A 22,139-nucleotide genomic window follows, 5' to 3' on the forward strand; every position below is an offset into this window, starting at 1 on the left:
TATTACAGGGAGAAGCGTTGTTTGAACAATCTTCCTTTTGTTTTCAGAACTGAGGCAGGATTTAATTCTATAAGAGGAAATATATATAGAGTGGGGCAAAAAATGTAGTCAGCCACCAATTGTGCAAGTTCTCACTTAAAAAGATGTTAGAGGCCTGTAATTTTTTATCATAGGTACACTTCAACTATGACAGACAAAATGAGGGGGAAAATCCAGAAAATCACATTGTAGGATTTTTAATGAATTTATTTGCAAATTATGGTGGAAAATAAGTATTTGGTCACCTAAAAACAAGAAAGATTTCTGGCTCTCACAGACCTGTAACTTCTTCTTTAAGAGGCTCCTCTGTCCTCCACTCGTTACCTGTATTAAAGGCACCTGTTTGAACTTGTTATCAGTATAAAAGACACCTGTCCACAACCTCACAGTCACACTCCAAACTCCATTATGGCCAAGACTAAAGAGCTGTCAAAGGACACCAGAAACAAAATTGTAGACCTGCACCAGGCTGGGAAGAGTGAATCTGCAATAGGTAAGCAGCTTGGTTTGAAGAAATCAACTGGGAGCAATTATTAGGAAATGGAAGACATACAAGACCACTGATAATCTCCCTCGATCTGGGGCTCCACGCAAGATCTCACCCCGTGGAGTCAAAATGATCACAAGAACGGTGAGAAAAAATCCCAGAACAACACGGGGGCGACCTAGTGAATGACCCGCAGAGAGCTGGGACCAAAGTAATAAAGCCTACCATCAGTAACACACTACGCCGCCAGGGACTCAAATCCTGCAGTGCCAGACATGTCCTCCTGCTTAAGCCAGTACATGTCCAGGCCCGACTGAAGTTTGCTAGAGAGCATTTGAATGATCCAAAAGAAGATTGGGAGAATGTCATACGGTCAGATGAAACCAAAATATCGTTTTTTTGGATAAAAACTCAACTCGTTGTGTGAAGGACAAAGAATGCTGAGTTGCATCCAAAAAACACCATACCTACTGTGAAGTATGGGGGTGGAAACATCATGCTTTGGGGCTGTTTTTATGCAAACGGACCAGACGACTGATCCGTGTAAAGGAAAGAATGAATGGGGCATGTATCGTGAGATTTTGAGTGAAAACCTCCTTCCATCAGCAAGGGCATTGAAGATGAAACGTGGCTGGGTCTTTCAGCATGACAATGATCCCAAACACACCGCCCGGGCAACGAAGGAGTGGCTTCGTAAGAAGCATTTCAAGGTCCTGGAGTGGCCTAGCCAGTCTCTAAATACTTTTTTGCCCCACTGTATATGAATCATAGAGCTCAGCTTTGTCACATTTTCAATGTGTTTTTCCAAAGACAACTTGTTATCAATCCAGATACTCAAGTTCTCATAGTGAGAAACTTGCTCTATTTGGAGGGCAAATACTCAGGTCCCCAGTCAACATTATGGGACCTAGAGAACAGCATAAAGTTGGTTTGATTAGCATTTAACACCAAGTTAAGATCTGGAAGTTATGAGTCAATCATGCTGAAGGTCACGAATGGCATGCTATACTGAAGATGCACAGGAATAAATAACTTCTCTACGTAGAGATGAATTTTGTTATTTTTTATGCCTTTATTTAACTAGGAAAGTAAGTTAAGAACAAATTCTTATTTTCAATGACGGCCTAGGAACAGTGGGTTAATTAACTGCCTTGTTCAGGGGCAGATTTGTACCATGTCAGCTCAGGGATTTGATCTTGCAACCTTTCGGTTACTAGTCCAACGCTCTAACTACTAGGCTACCTGCCGCCCGATGGAAATACTATTAACACCTGTAACATTCAATGCCATTTATATACAATGTGAACAACAATGGGTACACCATTAAGCACTTCAAGAAATGTGGATTTAACCCCGTCTATCATAATAGCCTGGGTTCGGTCACTAAGCAAATTCTGAAACCACAAACGGGCATCAGTGCTAAGGACTAACACAGACAACTTACTCAGTAAGATGGAATGATCAACTGTATCAAAAACCTTTGACAAATCTATAAATAGGGCAGCACAATTAATTTTAGCATCCAAAGAATTGACAATATAATATACAACAGATGTGGTTACAGTAATATTTATGTGGCTTGGTCTAAACCTTGATTTAATGTACATTCAAAATACAGTTCACAGATCTTATTTTTTAAAGCTAAAATAAAAGAAAAAGAACAAAGTTGCACATTCACCAAGGATTCAATAATCTTAGCTTGACAAGGAAGCCTTGATATTGGATGATAGTTGTCAAGATCACAACAATCACCTCCCTTATGTAGTGGCAGCACATTTCCACACTTAGGAATATTTCCTGATAAGTGTTTAATGTACATATGTGGGTTATTGAACCAACAATGACCTGGATCCAAATGGTCGGCCCTGTAGATATCTTAATGTCAACAACCCATTGTTTGTGAATTGCCGAAAGGAAAAACCCTGACTGACATTTTCTAAATTATTCAGTAAAGCTTCCCCATCAACATCCAGTACATTCTCGCATTGAGTAGGCTTTTGAATTCTCACATTGAGTAGGCTTTTGAATTCTCGCATTGAGTAGGCTTTTGAATTCTCACATTGAGTAGGCTTTTGAATTCTATCACACAATTCTCAATTCTCTGAAGGATTGCCAGTCCTGGGGAGTCAGTACTTCTAGCCATAGCCCAGGAAGCATCTCTATTGCTTATGAACTCAGATAATTCAGGTTGTGAAACGATGGGTCTATTGCTTATGAACAGTTAAACAATATATATATATTAAATAAATAAATAAACGGGGCATGCTTATCTTCAGTGATGTTAAAAACAGTCATAAAGTGATAAAGAGCCAATTCAGAATCCGGTATAGCGAAGATACCATCAAGATCACAATGGTAGAGGTTAATGTCTCTTTGTAATAATGCATGGTTTTGTCCTATGAGTCCTAACATCTCTAATACAAACAATAGGACAGTGGTCACTAATGTCCAGGGAGAAAACAACACCACTAGCCACACATTTCTTTGCAGTATTTGTAAACATCAGGACATATTTGGTCATGTGGACTTGGTAACCAACTGGGTGAGGTTTAGGTTATTATAAAAAATCCTTTAAACGGTCTTGGGTTCCTCAGGACACGCTAAAGTCACCAGTGACAAAGTCAGCGGGACTAGTTAACAAACGTTTCTTAGGGCAGTAGACTCCCAGAACAGTTACGTTAGAATGAGAACCTAGATGAAGACTTGGCTAGATATGTGAATTGTTTAGGATTGGAAGTAGCCTTTAAGAGACACAGGAAGGTGACTTTTTGTATAGATGGCAACACCTTTGCCCGTTCTATCAGCACGAGTACTCTAAGACCATCAATAGTAACCTCAAAATCCACATTTATTTCAGTTAACCATGTTTCTGATAAAATACAAATATCTGGATCTGCCTGGGAATCCCAGATCTTGATGTAGTCCATTTTTGGCAAAATGCTGCAAATATTTGATTAATAATTGGGCTAAGTAAATTGACTCATCATTACCACTTACATTACATGGGATGTGCAAATGTACAAGCATCATGCTCTCCCTCCGTGTAAAGACATTTGACTGGATCCAACCACCGCGCAATCAAATTGTACCGGAGGCGGGTTGCTCGCTTTGTGACTGACAAATAGATCACTGGGTAATGCATATCGTTCATTCTAGCGGGGGAGTGCTCAACAGACAAGTGAATTGGAACTTTTTAAATGGAAAGTAGCCTAGTTAATATGAAGTCAAAGTAGAAAATCGTCTGTGACTGGCTGGTTTAGCCGACCCGGCGCTAATGGAAAACACTCAAGGACGGAAGGGGACTAGGGCTATGGGAAGGGGACTAGGGCTATGGGAAGGGGCCCAGGCTAGTGGCCAGGAGCTTTGTGACCGGGCTACTGCTAATGTTTTTCTGTTTGGTTGCAGATGACTTTGGCAGTGATGAAGACAACGACTTTGGAGAGGAAGATGAGGAGGATGGAGGGAGCGACTACGAAGCTAAAAGAGGCAAAAAGGGAAAGACAGCCAAGGTGGCAAAGCCCACTAAGAGGACACCCAAGAGAAAACGACCCACAGGTAAGACTCATACACTGAGGTGCCAGTGTGTACGCCAGTTATTATATGACTGTATGTTATAACCTGGCTACACATTTCTGTTTGTTAGATGACAGTGATGAGGAGGTGAGTCGTAAGGTGCGTACAGTGCGCCAGGCCGCCACCAAGGCTGTGTCTAAACAGAGAGAGATCTTGCTGGGAGACGGAGGTAGTGAGGACGAGGAACGTGAAGACAAGGAGGAGGCCTTCGCAGACCGTAAGTCAACCACTCAAAACAAAACGGGCCTACCCGGACCTAACCCTTGATCATGACTCTGTTCCATTACATTACAAATAAGTATTTGAATTGAAGGCATAGGCCTGGGCAATAAGGCTAAAATATATTATCACGGTATTATTATTATTTTTTTTAAATAATTCGCTGTATAAAATTTGCTTAGTGCGTGACCCTGGGGTGGCAACACATATATATTATATGTGATTTAAATGGGTCTTTCTTATTTCTGATTGTTTTATACTGTTCAATTCAACTTCAAGAAAAGACAAATTAGCTGTTTGCAGATGTAGAAACACAAACGAATAAACAAACGAATTTATATTAAGAAGCAAAGTGAAAATGTCATTGTCATCAACATTGTATGTGCTGAAATGACCATGCAGACTGAACGCAAGTGTCTTGGGGTCGATGAATAAGAAATGCGTTCCTTGAGTGACGGGGCGGGGCTAATTCTGTGTCGAAAGCTGCATTTGGAGAGATTACTCAATTAGCGAAGTAAACTATAAAAGTGGAGGTACACACAGCGTATTCCATTTAACAAACCAAACATTCAAATCCCGTTGTAGAAGTTAAGCTAAAAACCCAAACCGGTAAAATACAGTATACCGCCCAGCCTTACGAAGACGTCTTCTGTATAGGGGGAATTTTTTTAAGAACCCCGATGTTCGGTTTGAACATTAACACGCATCGCTTGATGCACGGTTTTGGAAGCATAAGGACCTTTATCTTTCATATAGCGTAAATCATAAAAAAAGCTTAATGGAGACACCTTTGATAGGGTTAGTGTTCCCACAGGCCTTATCTCCATGTTACGGCGCCTGTTTATGGAAGACCGAGGGACCACCTGTGCTAATTAGCTATCTAGCATGATCCAAATTATGGAACGTCGTTTGGGTCTTTGCATGTCAAAAAGGATACACGTCAAATAACATTTTTGACCAATCAGGACCTGAATATGACTGCACGTCACATAATAATTTAACGCATTCATAATTTTTTTACGTAGTTATTACACATTGATTACACTATCACTCGTATTTCATATGTCACAACGATTCATAGATACATATGGTATGATGCTGGTAAAGTTGTCTCGCGCACCTACAGTGCTGCTCATAAAAAGCTAGCTAGCTGATGGCTGCAAACAATGTTCTTCCCCAAAAACATAGTAAAACGACAACCTGTTTCAGTAGCTGTAGTTAGCTAGCTAACTATATAACTAGGTGTCATCTAAAATGACCTTCATTTATAAGATGGTTTTTATTTGATTAATGGTGGTCGGGACCCATCTATGTGAAGCTAGCCACAATATGGATATGCCACAATAGTGGACATTGCTGTTAGCCTTCAAAATGAAATTATGCCTTTGACAGTGATGCAAATAAATAGTACAATTATGCCATGAGGTTGGAATGTTATAGAAAATCAACAAAATACTATTTGTTAATTTTCGGCGCTGACAGAGATGGCTGCCTCGCTTCGTGTTCCTAGGAAACTGCAGTATTTTTTTATATGTTATTTCTTACATTGTTACCCCAGGAAATCTTATGTTTTATTACATACAGTCAGGAGGAACTATTGGATATAAGAGCGACGTCAACTCACCAACATTACGACCAGGAATACAACTTTCCCAGAGCGGATCCTCTGGTCCATCACCCAGGACAATGGATTGGATCCCAGCAAGCGATCCAAAACAAAGGCGCCGCAGAAGGGGCAGACGGAGCGGTCTTCTGGTCAGGCTCCGTAGACGGGCACACCGCCCACCACTCCCGAGCCTACTACTTGCCAATGTCCAGTCTCTTGACAACCAGGTTGATGAAATCCGAGCCAGGGTTGTCTTCCAGAGAGACATTAGAGACTAACGTTCTTTGTTTCATGGAAACATGGCTCACGCGAGACACGCTATCGGAGTCGGTACAGCCACCTGGTTTCTTCACGCATTGTGCCGACAGAAACAAGCATCTCTCTGGTAAGAAGAAAGGCAGGGGTGTATGCCTTATGATTAACGAGATGTGGTGTGATAACATGCAGAAACTCAAGTCCTTCTGTTCACCAGACTTATAATTCCTTACAATCAATTGCCGACCACATTATCTACCAAGAGAATTCTCTTCGATCATAATCACAGTCGTGTATATTCTCCCTCAAGCAGACACATCGACGGCCCTGAAATAACTTCATTTGACTCTATGTAAACTGGAAACCACATATCCTGAGGATGCATTTATTGTAGCTGGGGATTTTAACAAGGCTAATGTGAAAACAAGGCTCCCTATATTTTACCAGCACATCGATTGCACGACCCGGGCTGGCAAAACCCTGGATCATTGTTACTCTAAATTCCGCGACGCATATAAAGCCCTCCCCCGCCCTCCTTTCGGAAAAGCTGACCAAGACTCCATTTTGTTGCTCCCAGCCTATAGACAGAAACTAAAACAGGGAGCACCTGTGCTCAGGTCTGTTCATCGCTGGTCCGACCAATCGGATTCCACGCTTCAAGATTGCTTCGATCACGTGGACTGGGATATGTTCCGCATAGCGTCGAACAACAACATTGAAGAACACGCTGATTCGGCGAGCGAGTTTATTAACAAGTGCATCGGTGATGTTGTACCCATAGTGTCTATTAAAACATTCCCCAACGAGAAACCGTGGATTGATGGCAGCATTCACGCAAAACTGAAAGCGCGAAGCACTGCTTTTAATCAGGGCAAGGTGACTGGAAACATGATCAAATACAAACAGTGTAGCAATTCCCTCTGCAAGGCAATCTAACAAGCTAAGCATCAGTATAGAGACAAAGTGGAGTCGCAATTCAACAGCTCAGACACGAGAGGTATGTGGCATGGTCTACAGTCAATCACGGACTACAAAACAAAAACCAGCCCTGTCGCGGACCACGATTTCTTGCTCCCAGACAGACTAAACAACTTCTTTGCTCACTTTGAGGACAATACAGTGCCACTGACATGGCCCGCTACCAAAGCCTGTGGGCTCTCCTTCACTGCAGCCAACGTGAGTAAAACATTTAAACGTGTTAACCCTCGCGAGGCTGCAGGCCCAGACGGCATCCCCGGCCACGTCCTCAGAGCATGCGCAGACCAGCTTGCTGCTGTGTTTACGGACATATTCAATCAATCCTTATCCCCAGTCTGCTGTTCCCACATGCTTCAAGAGGGCAACCACTGTTCCTGTTCCCAAGAACGCTAAGGTAACTGAGCTAAATGACTACTGCCCCGTAGCACTCACTTCAGTCATCATGAAGTGCTTTGAGAGACTAGTCAAGGACCATATCACCTCCACCCTACCTGACAACCTAGACCCACTCCAATTTGCTTACCTCCCCAATAGGTTCACAGACAACGCAATCATACTGCACACTGCCCTAACCCATCTGGACAAGAGGAATAGCTATGTAAGAATGCTGTAAATCGACAACAGCTCAGCATTTAACACCATAGTACCCTCCAAACTCATCATTAAGCTCGAGACCCTGCCAGCCCTGTGCAACTGGGTCCTGGACTTCCTGACGGGTGGTGGTGAGGGTAGGTAACATCTCCACCCTGCTGATCCTCAACACTAGGGCCCCACAAGGGCACATTCTCAGCCCTCTCCTGTACGCCCTGTTCACCCATGACTGCGTGGCCATGCACGCCTCCAACTCAATCATCAAGTTTGCAGAAGACACTACAGTGGTAGGCTTGATTACCAACAAGATGGCCTACAGGGAGGAGGTGAGGGCCCTCGGAGTGTGGTGTCAGAAAAATAACCTCACACCCAATGTCAACAAAACAAAGGAGATGATCGTGGATTTCAGGAAACAGCAGAGGGAGCACCCCCCTATCCACATTGACGGGACAGTAGTGGAGAGGGTTGTAAGTTTTAAGTTACTCGGCATACACATCACGGACAAACTGAACATTCGGCCCCCTTGAACTTTGCGACCTTTTGCCACATTTCAGGCTTCAAACATAAAGATATAAAACTGTATTTTTTTGTCAAGAATCAACAACAAGTGGGACACAATCATGAAGTGGAACGACAATTATTGGATATTTCAAACTTTTCAAAACTGAAAAATTGGGCGTGCAAAATTGTTCAGCCCCTTTACTTTCAGTGCAGCAAACTCTCTCCATAAGTTCAGTGAGGATCTCTGAATGATCCAATGTTGACCTAAATGTTGACCTAAATGACTAATGATGATAAATACAATCCACCTGTGTGTAATCAAGTCTCCGTATAAATGCACCTGCACGAACAGGGAACTGAAGAACAGGGAACACACCAGGCAGGTCCGAGATACTGTTGTGAAGAAGTTTAAAGCCGGATTTGGATACAAAAAGATTTCCCAAGCTTTAAACATCCCAAGGAGCACTGTGCAAGCGATAATATTGAAATGGAAGGAGTATCAGACCACTGGAAATCTACCAAGACCTGGCCGTCCCTCTAAACTTTCAGCTCATACAAGGAGAAGACTGATCAGAGATGCAGCCAAGAGGCCCATGATCACTCTGGATGAACTGCAGAGATCTACAGCTGAGGTGGGAGACTCTGTCCATAGGACAACAATCAGTCGTATATTGCACAAATCTGGCCTTTATGGAAGAGTGGCAAGAAGAAAGCCATTTCTTAAAGATATCCATAAAAAGTGTCGTTTAAAGTTTGCCACAAGCCACCTGGGAGACACACCATACATGTGAAAGAAGGTGCTCTGGTCAGATGAAACCAAAATTGAACATTTTGGCAACAATGCAAAACGTTATGTTTGGCGTAAAAGCAACACAGCTCATCACCCTGAACACACCATCCCCACTGTCAAACATGGTGGTGGCAGCATCATGGTTTGGGCCTGCTTTTCTTCAGCAGGGACAGGGAAGATGGTTAAAATTGATGGGAAGATGGATGGAGCCAAATACAGGACCATTCTGGAAGAAATCCCGATGGAGTCTGCAGAAGACCTGAGACTGGGAAGGAGATTTGTCTTCCAACAAGACAATGATCCAAAACATAAAGCAAAATCTACAATGGTTCAAAAATAAACATATCCAGGTGTTAGAATGGCCAAGTCAAAGTCCAGACCTGAATCCAATCGAGAATCTGTGGAAAGAACTGAAAACTGCTATTCACAAATGCTCTCCATCCAACCTCACTGAGCTCGAGCTGTTTTGCAAGGAGGAATGGGAAAACATTTCAGTCTCTCGATGTGCAAAACTGATAGAGACATACCCCAAGCGACTTACAGCTGTAATCGCAGCAAAAGGTGGCGCTACAAAGTATTAACTTAAGGGGGCTGAATAATTTTGCACGCCCAATTTTTCAGTTTTTGATTTGCTAAAAAAGTTTGAAATATCCAATAAATGTCGTTCCACTTCATGATTGTGTCCCACTTGTTGTTGATTCTTCACAAAAAAATACAGTTTTATATCTTTGTCTGAAGCCTGAAATGTGGCAAAAGGTCGCAAAGTTCAAGGGGGCCGAATACTTTCGCAAGGCACTGTATATATTTTTATGTATGTATTCATATTCATCCCTTTATACTTGTGTATGTGTATAAGGTAGTTGTTGTGAAATTGTTAGGTTAGATTACTTGTTAGATATTACTGCGTGGTCGGAACTTGAAGCACAAGCATTTTGCTACACTCGCATTAACATCTGCTAACCATGTGTATGTGACAAATAATATTTGTTTAAATCTCAGTGGATGTATTATACTTTAGAATTGCATTAGGAGCATACTTATTTCACTGTACAGCCTTGCCTATGGATAGTGGATCAATGACATGGGGTATCGGTCTACTCAGTAACACCCAGAGAACATTAGCGTCGTAGCTCTTACACGGAACCCAAACCGGCAACGTGCGCTATCATGCATAAATGTATTTTGTCCCCCTATAACAAACGCGATCATGACACACAGGTTAAAATATCAAAACCAACTCTGAACCAATTACATTAACTTGGGGACAGGTCCAAAAGCATTCAACATGTATGGCAATTTAGCTAGTTAGCTTGAACTTGCTAGCTAATTTGTCCCGGGATATAAACATTGAGTTATTTTACCTGAGATGCATCAAGGTCCGCTACTCCGATAATTAATCCACACATAAAACGGCCAACTGAATCGTTTCTAGTCATCTCTCCTCCTTCCAGGCTTTTTCATCTTTGAATTTATATGGTGATTGGCATCTACACTTACATAGTATTACCACGACGACCAACAACACATTTAGTTTTTCAATCACCCACGTGGGTATAACCAATTAGATGGCACGTGGGTACCTGCTTCTATAAACCAATGAGGAGATTGTAGAGGCAGGACTTGCAGCACGATCTGCGTCAGAAATAGGAATGACTTCTATTTTAGCCCTTGGCATCGCAGATGCTCGTCGGCGGGCGCGAGCAGTGTGGGTGCAATAATTGAATAACATGGATTTCTATATTTATTTTGCGACGCACGCGACATGTCTGGTCAGCATGTGATTGCGGAACTCTGAAACAACAGAGAATTGAGCCACAGTTATTGTCAACCAATGTGTATTGAACACTATTCCTGAGGAGAAACAATACTGCATGGATGTTTTGGAGTCTGATAACTCTGAGGAGGACGTTGGAGAAAAATCTCTTTGGTACTGAGTAGACTGATTTCCCATTTCATTGATCCCCAATCCTTAGGTAAAGCTGTATAGTGCAATATGAATGTCAATGCACACAACAGGCTGACTGGGTAGGTCATTTCACACAGTCACTCCCGCGATAAGAGCTACAACGCTAACATTTGCGTAAACTCTTAGGTTGTGTTCTGTGGGTGTCACCGAGTAGACTGATACCCCCATTCCATTGCTTTACTTCCAACCTTGTTTAACATGATCTAGTATAAATATGGCATGATTCCACCAATTGTAACCATCACTTTCAAAGAGGTACTTTTATTTTGAAGGCAATCTGCAAATTCTACTATTGTGCCTAATCTTTATTGTGGCTAGCTTCACAACACATCCGGGTCCAGTTGAGCCTCAGTAGCCAGATGAAGCTAGCTGGCTGCATATAACGTTAGCTTTGGTCAACCGGGTTAAGTAGCTGGCTAGCTATTTATTTTCATGAACTGAAGTACAATTTCAATAGGCGAACAACAAGTGTATACCTAGCTAATACTTACTCACAAGGATTCTGATATCATTGTTAAGAATAATTAAAATTACTGCAGTTTCTACTGGTCATTGCTAGCTAGCTACCCCAGAAGTTGCGGGCGAATAAATACGTCCTTATTACCAGCGCGGTATTGTAAACCCATCGTTTGTGGCCGGTGTGCGCTTGTGTACAGCTCTGATAGTGTTGGCGCTTGCCTTGCACGTGACAATTCAGCACATACAACATTCTATAATATAGTGTTATTTGACTTGTACCGGATACCTGAGTGTAACAGAAAAATACTGTTGGCTTCAAACGTGATAAGGCTGGCCTTCAATGTGTATTTTGCATTTGTGAAGTTATTTTCATGTAATATAAAATTAAAGTGATTTATGGTTCTAGAACCGTATCACAATTGAGAATCGATTTTCGTTTAGATGTATTTATCTGTTTTGCCTGCCAGAGACAGTCTACCGCTGAAAATAACAAGGTCCTTGAACCTTAAGGAGTAACGGTAACATTAGGCTCCTTAAGAGTACATCTTGGGCTTGGAATTACCAGGGACCTCAAGATACGGTATTATCACAAAATGTCTTGTGGTTCTCACGATTTTTAAAAATTTATATACACACACTACCATTCAAAGGTTTGGGGTCACTTAGAAATGTCCTTGTTTTTAAAAGAAAAGCACTTATTTTTTCATAACATCAAATCGATCAGAAATACAGTGTAGACATTGTTAATGTTGTAAATGACTATTGTAGCTGGAAACAAAATGTTTTGTGGAATATCTACATAGGCATACAGAGCCCCATTTATCAGCAACCCTCACTCCTGTGTTCCAATGGCATGTTGTGTTAGCTAATCCAAGTTTATCATTTTAAAAGGCTAATTGATAATTAGAAAACCCTTTTACAATTGTTAGCATAGCTGAAAACTTGTCCTGATTTTAAAGAAGCAAGAAAACTGGTCTTTAGACTAGTTTAGTATCTGGAGCATCAGCATTTGTGGGTTCGATTACAGGAACAAAATGGCCAGAAACAAAGGACTTTCTTCTGAAACTCGTCAGTCTATTCTTGTTCTGAGTAATGAACGCTATTCCATGCGAGAAATTGCCAAGAAACTGAAGATCTCATACCTCGCTGTGTACAACTCCCTTCACAGAACAGAGCAAACTGTCTCTAACCAGAATAGGAGTGGGAGGTCCCGGTGCACAACTGAGCAAGAGGACAAGTACATTAGTGTCTAGTTTGAGAAACAGATGCCTCACAAGTCCTCAACTGGCAGCTTCATTAAATAGTACCCGCAAAACACCAGTCTCAACATCAACAGTGAAGAGGCGACTCCGGGATGCTGGCCTACTAGGCAGAGTTCCTCTGTCCAGTGTCTGTTTTTTTGCCCGTATTAATTTTTCTTTTTCAAATCAAAGTTTATTGGTCACATACACATGGTTAGCAGATGTTAATGTGAGTGTAGTGAAATGCTTGTGCTTCTAATTCAAACCATGCAGTAATATCTAACAAGGAATCTGAACAATTTCACAACAACTACCGTATAAACACAAGTATAAATGAATGAATACGAATATGTACATATAAATATATGGATGAGCGATGGCCGAATGGCATAGGCAAGATGCCGTAGATGGTATAGAGTACAGTATATACATATGAGATGAGTAATGTATGTAAACATTATTATATAATGTGGCATTGTGTAAAGTGACTAGTGATACATTTATTACATCCAGTTTTTAATTATTAAAGTGGCTAGAGATTTGAGTCAGTTTGTTGGCAGCAGCCACTAGTGATGGCTGTTTAACAGTCTGATGGCCTTGAGATAGAAGCTGTTTTTCAGTCTCTCGGCCCCTACTTTGATGCACCTGTACTGGCCTCGCCTTCTGGATGATAGCAGGGTGAACAGGCAGTGGCTCAGGTGGTTGTTGTCCTTGATTATCTTTTTGGCCTTCCTGTAACATCGGGTGGTGTAAGTGTCCTGGAGAGTAGGTAGTTTGCCCCCCCGGTGATGCGTTGTGCAGACCTCACAACTGTCTGGAGAGCCTTACAGTTGTGGGTGGCGCAGTTGCCGTACCAGGCGGTGATACAGCCCGACAGGATGCTCTCGGTTGTGCATTTGTAAAAGTTTGAGTGTTTTAGGTGACAAGCCAAATTTCTTCATCCTCTTGAGGTGTTATTGCGCCTTCACCCCACTGTCTGTGTGGGTGGACCTTTTCAGTTTGTCCGTGATGTGTATGCCGAGGAACTTAAAGCTTTCCACCTTCTCCACTACTGTCCCATCGATGTAGATAGGGGGGCTGTTTCCTGAAGTCTACAATCATCTCCTTTGTTTTGTTGACATTGAGTGTGAGGTTATTTTTCTGACACCACACTCTGAGGGCCCTCACCTCCTCCCCGTAGGCTGTCTCGTTGTTGTTCGTAATCAAGCCTGCCACTGTAAACTTGATGATTGAATTGGAGACGTGCCTGGCCACGCAGTCATGGGTGAACAGGGAGTACAGGAGAGGGCTGAGAATGCACCCTTGTGAGTCCCCAGTGTTTTGGATCAGCGGGGTGGAGATGTTGTTTCCTACCCTCACCACCTGGGGGTGGCCCGTCAGAATGTCCAGGACCCAGTTGCACAGGGTGGGGTCGAAACCCAGGGTCTCGAGCTTAATGACTAGTTTGGAATGTACTATGATGTTAAATGCTTAGCTGTAGTTGATGACATAGGTATTCCTCTTGTCCAGATGGGTTAGGGCAGTGTGCAGTGTCATTGTGATTGCGTCGTCTGTGGACAAATTGGAGTGGGTCTTGGGTGTCAGGTAGGGTGGAGGTGATATGGTCCTTGACTAGTCTCTCAAAGCACTTGATGATGGCAGAAGTGAGTGCTACGAGGCGATATTCATTTAGTTTAGTTACCTTAGCGTTCTTGGGAACAGGAACAATGGTTGCCCTCTTGAAGCATGTGGGAACAGCAGACTGGGATAAAGATTGATTGAATATGTCTGTAAACACACCAGCCAGCTGGTCTGCGCATGCTCTGAGGACGCGGCTAGGGATGCCTTCTGGGCCGGCAGCCTTGCGAGGGTTAACACGTATAAATGTTTTACTTTATTGGCCAGTCTGATGTGGCTTTTTCTTTGCAACTCTGCCTAGAAGGCCAGCATCCTGGAGTCGCCACTTCGCTGTTGACGTTGAGACTCGTGTTTTGCGGGTACTATTTATTGAAGCTGCCAGTTGAGGACTTGAGGCGTCTATCTCAAACTAGACACTCTAATAATGTACTTTCTTCTTGCTCAGTTGTGCACCGGGGCCTCCCACTAGTTTTATTCTGGTTAGAGACAGTTTGCGATTTTCAATGAAGATCTTCAGTTTCTTGACAGTTTTCTCGCCTTCATTTCTCAGAATCGGAATAGACTGACGAGTTTCAGAAGAAAGTCCTTTGTTTCTGGCCATTTTGAGCCTGTAATCAAACTCACAAATGCTGATGCTACAGATACTCAACTAATCTAAAGAAGGTCAGTTTTCTTGCTTCTTTAATCAGGACAACAGTTTTCAGCTATACTAACATAATTGCAAAAGGGTTTTCTAATGATATACTTAGATTAGCTAACACAATGTGCCATTGGAACACAGGAGTGATGGTTGCTGGTAATGGGCCTCTGTACGCCTTTGTAGATTTTCCATAAAAAAATCTGCCATTTCCAGCTACAATGGTCATTTAAAACATTAACAATGTCTACACTATTTCTGATCAATTTGATATTTTAATGGACAAAAAATGTGCTCTTCAAAAACAAGGAAATTTCCAAGTGACCCCAAACCTTTGAACTGTAGTGTGTGTGTGCATATAAACTGCAAACTAGAACAAAATAATGTTACAATATTGTCAAAACCATGCAATCTCCATAGACAAACATTTGCAATAGAATGGCCCATTCTGAAGAGCTCTGACTTTCAACGTTGCACCACCATAGGATGCCACCTTTCCAACAAGTCAGTTTGTAAAAATTTCTGCTCTGCTAGATCTACCCCGGTCAACTGTAAGTGCAGTTGTTGGGAAGTGGAAAAGTCTGGGAACTATTCAGCTGTAAATTGATAGACCACACAAGCTCACAGAACGGGATTGCCGAGTGCTGTGGCGTGTAAAAATGGCCTGTCCTCTGTTTCAACACTCACTACCGAGTTTCAAAGAACGGTTCGTCGGGAGCTTCAAGAAAATTGGTTTCCATGGCCGAGCAACCGCACACAAGTCTAAGCTAACCATGCGCAATGCCAAGCGCCGGCTGGAGTGGTGTAAAGCTCTCCGCCATTGGACTGGAGCAATGGAAACGCGTTCTCTGGAGTGATGAATCATGCTTCACCTTCTGGCAGTCCAACGGACAAATCTGGATTTGGTGGATGAACAGGCAAATGCTACCTGGCTGAATGAATAGTGCCAACGGTAAAGTTTGGTGGAGGAGGAATAATGGTCTGTGGCTGTTTTTCATGGTTCAGGCCCCTTAGTACCAGTGAAGGGAAATCTTAACGCTGTAGCGTTCAATGACATTCTAGATTGAGTGCTTCCCAACTTTGTGGCAACAGTTTGGGGAAGGCCCTTTCCTGTTTCAGCATGACAATGCCCCCTGTGCACAAAGGAAGGTCCATAAAGAAATGGTTTGTCAAGATCGGTGTGGAAGAACTTGACTGGCCTGCACAGAGCCCTGACTTCAACCCCAGTGAACACCTTTGGGATGAATTGTAATGTCAACAACGAGCCAGGCCTCATCGCCCAACGTCAGTGCCCGACCTCACTAATGCTCATTTGACTGAATGGAAGCAAGTCACCGCAGCAATGGTCAAACATCTAGTGCAAAGCCTCCCAGAAGACTGGTGGCTGTTACAGCAGCAAAGGAGGGACCAACTACATTAATGCCCATGATTCTGGAATGAGATGTTTGACGAGCAGGTGACCATACTTTTGGCCATGTAGTGTATTTGTCAGGTGAAATTACCAATAATCACCACCTCGTCCTCCTCTCTCTAGCTGATGAGTCGGGCAGTGATGAAGACTTCATGGTTGAGGATGATGATGATAGTGACTATGGCCGCTCCAAGAGCAAGAGGAGCAGCAAGAAGGTGATCAAACGGAGCCGGCCAGAAAGGAAGGAAAAGAAATCCCCCAAACCACGACTAAAGGCCACTGGTAGGACCGCTCATCATGAATCAATCACCCATATTCTTCAGAACTGCAAGCATCGGTTGTTATATGCTTTTTTCAGATAATGTGTAAGTATCTTCCCAGCCTCATAACTTCTTTGAATGAATGTGTATTCATAACTTTGTGTGTGTCTCTCCTCCCCCAGTGACCCCCAGCCCAATGAAAGGAAAGGGTAAAGGTCGCCCCAGTGCTGCCAAGGCCCTGGAGAAGAGCTCGCCCAAAGAGGAGGAAGAGGAGGAGCCAGAGAGCCCCCTGGAGGAAGAGGAGGAGGAGGTGGTGGTGAAGAAGGACTCCTCCCCCACTCCCAAGAAAACAAAGGAGGCACCCGGGAAGGAGAAGAAGGAAAAGGAAGATGAGGAGGAGGAGGAGGAGGAAGAGGAGGACGGATCGGAAGAGGACGTGCCCTCTGGGGAAGACTAGACCCACAGAAGTCCCACCTCTCTCTCTCTTCCCCATTCCCTCTCTTTACCTTCTCAAGTTTTTTGTTTCTCTTAGTTTAGAGTTTATTTTGGTTTCATTGGTGGCCTGGCTCAATGGTTTGAACCTCATGTGGATTTGTTGTTTAGTGTTTGTTGTTTAGTGTCTGGCTTCCCGTAATGACTGACTTCCCGTAATGACTGACTGACTGAGCACATCGTATCTGTGTGCATAAGAACATGCATACCATATGGCTGTGAGGGATGGAAGGAAAGAACAAGTGAGATTTTACTCCCTCTCTCTGAACATGTCCCATTCCTCCATCCCTGTCCCCTCTGCTCATCTACACCTCTACTGGCACACCTCTCTTCTCTTTTTCATCTCCCTCTCCACAGTGGCTGCATTAGTCTTTCCTACACAAGTCTGTGTGAAGCTCAGAAAACAGTTATTTGGGCTTTGTTAGTTTGCCTTTCTGAGAGCTCCGTGCTAGTGGACATCTGTCCTCAACAGTCGCTTGAAGTGTAGAGTCATTCCTTTTCTTTCTGCAGGCTGATGGGTGTGCAAGTGAGCCTTCTATTAAAAAAAATATATATATATATTCTAGCAATTTTCTTTATCTGCTGAGTTCTCCATTCCCCTCTCCATGTAATCTCTGGTCTGACATGACTGGATAGGTGAAAGCTATGTAGTATAACCCTTGCTTGACCTATCTAGTAGTGAAAGATCAGTGATTACTGAGCCCTGGGCCTGTCTGGGTTAGGGTTTCCATCTCTATCCTGGTTTCTCAGTGGACTGCTGTTGTCCAATCAAAGCACTTTTTTATTTTTATTCACTGTGCCACAATACCCATTGGTTTAGTTACAGCCCAACGCTGACTAATCAGAGAAGGCCACACTGGAGACTCGGAGGGAGGATATGTAAGCGTGTTAGATTGTTCTCCCTTAGGTCCTGTGCCCACTCACCACATAGCGCTGTGCCGACACTGACAAAGTGCTTTTTAAACTCTCAAACACAATATGTTTTAAGGAAGGTTTTACGGTTGTTATTTTAAATGTTAACTTGGTTGAATTAATGCTGTTGTATTTCCACCTACTCCGAAGTTAAGCTCTGGCCCTGTGTCTTCACTATAACACATACACAAAGCTTGTTATTGAATATAGAACTGTCCAGTCGTGCTTTGAGATCAATTGTTTTGATTTTATTAAAGCAAATAGGCAGAATAATTGGCACGGGACAAATAACAATCAGCGCACACCCAACACATTTTTACATGATATTCAATATAACAGTACATTCCTAGTACAAGGAACAGAGTTGAAGATCACTTTGGAGTAGCTGTGTGTTATTGTGCTTGAGACAGAGAGATTGCTCTGAGCTGTAAACAGTTAATTATGTCGTGAGAGGGGGTCATGGAAGCAGGTCTTAGATCAGCCCTAAGAGAGCCTGTTTTTGCTGTGTGCTGGTACTACCCGTGTGTGGTTGTGATGGAGCACACGCTCAGGGGGGTTGGTGTTTCCTCACCCTAGACCCTCTACCATTGGTTTGTGGTTCTGAGATTTTGGCTGCATCTGTGCTGGGCATGACACAAGCATAAACCATACACCCATGCCAACACGCACACTACCCTGGCATGGCCAGAGCATCCTTTCAATGTTCAACCCTTTGTGCCAGGCATCCACAAGCCTTTTTAATTGAATCGAGAGTTGTTTTTTTGAGAGCCCCTAAAATGAATGTTTTGTTGGTTTGTTTCAATTCTCTATTCAGATTTTTGTAATGTTTGTTTTTTAAGAAAATAAATAAAATGTATCTTGATTTTAAAAAGAAAAGTCGAGCCTATCCATCTGTTTTTCTGCTGGGTTTAGGCAGACTAGGGGAGCAGACCCAGCAACTCCTTTCTGTTCCACTCTCCTTTTCTCTCATTCTATTGCTCATCTCACGCGTTCTCCCTCTCCTGCACTCAGCTCATACTTACTCCTTCCCTCTCTCACTCACACACACACACACACACACACACACACACACGGCTCATTCACCTCAGACAGAAGTTAGGATGTTGATGTAGTCAACAGTGATGCCGGCATATGTTTTTCTCTATACCTCTCCTCTGCTCTCCTCTACAACCAATAAAAACTAGCTGCATTTCCCCTATTCTGCCCTTCACAGATCTGATAGGACTAGATAAGTGACAGCAATAGAGCCCCACCGGGTGCCATAATTCCCAGCGGTCAAACGGAAATGGTTCTAATTGTTTCTCCACCATACATTTTTAGAAACAATTAAAATAAGGACTGTCTTTTGTTTAGGCTTACACTGGTGATGTTTTGATAACCGTGTAAATATCTCTCAGACAAGGTGACTTATTATATTTGGCTCTATTTACTGTGATTCGAAAATGCTAATTAGCATCAAAGTAGACATTAGCAAGACTACAAATCCCTGCAAGCTCCTGCATGTTATCTCAAGCTGACATCTTTGCTAACCGGTAAATTGTCAATGTTAAACCTGCACAAGACAGTTCACAGAATTGTCCATTTAAAGAAATGTAGCCAATTTATTAGTTAACCCAGAGATTCTTACCGTTTGCCTCGATTCAGGGGTCTTATCCAGATCATCATGGCGTTTGTAGTTCTTTATGATATCCACATTAGCAGCTAATTAGCATTTAATTTTAGGTGGGTAAATACAGGCCAATATTAAGTCACATTGTCCTAGAGAGATTCACACCGTTATCAAAACGTCACACCAGGGTAAGTACACGAAACACAGTCCTTATTTTATTTGAAGTGTTTCTAAAGTCCACTATGAGAAATGAATGGTGGAAAAACAATTGGAACCATTTCCTTTTTTGACCGCTAGGTATTATGACTCATACTGTGGTACTCTATATGAAGGAATCTAGGTCAAACCACTGCTTATGCCTTTCCGGTTGTTTCAGATCTGCAAATAAGAGTGTACACGGGCAGAAGTGAAAGAGAAGGCATGAAATGAGTGCAAGAGAACGTTTGTTACTCCTCCCTGGGCTGAAAACATTTTTGAGCCAAATTGTAAAGCATTCTTGGTCTGTGGTTCATTATTGTTTTCGCTGAGAATAAAAGCTACTAGTAATTAAAACAAGTTTGGGTGCTTAAAGATTGACTCAGTTTCTTATTGCCTTATAATTCCCTTGGTACTACTAAACTAGAGGGGCTCTCGGTATGGCGTAATACATGGGGTTTGGAGGGATGTTAGTGTGAATACTAAACCTGTAGATTGAAATGATTCCACCCGGCCTACAGGAGTGCCTAGGGCGTTGGGGCTAGTGGTCGCTTTGGAATTCCGCAAATGAGTGCTCTGCCTCGGATGTTGACCAACTGAAGCCATAGATCTAACATAGTATTAGAGATTGACGTGGAGGGGATGTCTGTCATCAAAGAAAATAATGAAATAGAAGACCTAGCTGACTGAGATCAAAGCTGTTATTATACCAAGGGACCACTGTATGTATATATTTTTTGGCCTGTCAGACCCAATGATGTTCTGACCAAATTGCTCAAGACTGCAAATATGTGCCCTAGAAGATGTTTCAGCAGACCCAAACCAAACTTTGGTTCTGGTGCACTTTCCCTGGTACCCTCCTGACGGCAGTGGACAAGTGTTTATATGCCTAACTCCAAACTGGCCCCTATAGGTCCAAGCACTTCTGTAGATCAAAGATGGGTATTAGCTAATTTTGATGACAAGAATCAAACGTTATTGATTACCAAATTGCCTATTCAAGCCTTGGCTCCACATGAGCCTTAGGGTTAGGAGTTAATTTGGATTGGTCATCTTAGTATAGGGATTGTATCATGTTCCTGAATGACACAATGCTTGAACTGTGTGGGGTTTCTGTGTCCAGGCAGTAGGGGATCCCACATAGGGCTATAAGGTCCATACTTTTAGGCTTCTCTTCTGCTAGTTAATCAAATGACTCATGTCACTGGTTGGCCAGACAACTCTCTTACATGGTAAGAGGTTTGAATCAGGGGAAGGATTGAAACCAGTAGTGCTGTGTACCTCCAGGCCCAGATTTGAATCCCCCTGTTTAACATGAACATGATAAACAATGGACTTACTATTTCTTTCCCATCCTTTCTTCAATATCCCTGCATTCATATTGCTTTTCATTTGTTTTCTTCTATGCATCTTAAATTGTACTGGCAAATGTAAATGTAAGCAAAATTGTGATTCTTACAGGTGATTGCGCCAAGAAGCTTTTGTCAGTGTTGTGGAATGGGAACGCTGAACTGTTGAATATTTTGCATGTTGTGGAAAAGTGAGTAGCGACGATGATGGTAATGATGATGAAGGCAATATTGTGGTCTTAAAGTATTAACGACAACAATGATGTTGATGACATTTTGGTTTCCCGGCTTCTAATAAAGGCAACCTACTTTTTATACAGATTTAACTAGTTGTTTTGTGATGTCGAGCTCTGTATTTCATGTGCGAGTAGGGTTGCACAGCTACCAGTATTTTAACAGTTACCAGAACATTTAGTCATTTTGGTAATTAACATGTCATCTATGGCAATCTTGGGTAACTTTGGTAATGTATACTTCAATAACTTTTAAATGTATTCATATATATATATATAGTATAAATGTTCTATATCTGTATCCATATTGTTCATGAGTTTCTAGTGGATAGACTATATGGTTAAAGAGAAAATAGCCTAATTAATTAAATAAGCATTAACCAACCATGGCATTTTCAATTAACTCTGTTTTGGTGCCAACACATTAACAAAGACATATTGACATAGTAAAATAAAAAAAGTTTGTAAAAAAAAGCTGTCATACATTTTATTTTACATAATCATTTGATATACAGTTGAAGTCGGAAGTTTACATACACTTAGGTTGGAGTCATTAAAACTCCAACCACTCCACAAATTTCTTGTTAACAAACTATAGTTTTGAAGTTGGTTAGGGCATCTACTTTGTGCATGACACAAATATTGTTTACAGACAGATTATTTAACTTATTATTCACTTTATCACAATTCCAGTGGATCAGAAGTTTACATACAGTAAG

General features: G+C 42.3%; 1 protein-coding gene across 2 annotated transcripts in view; it reads left to right on the top strand.

Moving 5' to 3' along the window:
• Positions 1-18,910, top strand: part of nucks1a (nuclear casein kinase and cyclin-dependent kinase substrate 1a) — a 29,625-nt gene extending 10,715 nt beyond the window's left edge. The window contains exons 5-8 of one of the 2 annotated variants that reach the window (XM_046309981.1): positions 3,932-4,081; positions 4,170-4,316; positions 16,494-16,652; positions 16,813-18,910. In XM_046309981.1, coding sequence (XP_046165937.1) covers positions 3,932-4,081; positions 4,170-4,316; positions 16,494-16,652; positions 16,813-17,087 — 731 coding nt within the window. In that variant the 3' untranslated portion in view covers positions 17,088-18,910. The remainder of the gene's footprint in view (positions 1-3,931; positions 4,082-4,169; positions 4,317-16,493; positions 16,653-16,812) is intronic. The other variant, XM_046309982.1, reaches the window with a different exon arrangement.
• Positions 18,911-22,139: the final 3,229 nt, after the last annotated feature.

This window comes from Oncorhynchus gorbuscha, linkage group LG18 (genome assembly GCF_021184085.1).
Source record: "Oncorhynchus gorbuscha isolate QuinsamMale2020 ecotype Even-year linkage group LG18, OgorEven_v1.0, whole genome shotgun sequence".
NCBI classification, from domain to species: domain Eukaryota; kingdom Metazoa; phylum Chordata; class Actinopteri; order Salmoniformes; family Salmonidae; genus Oncorhynchus; species Oncorhynchus gorbuscha.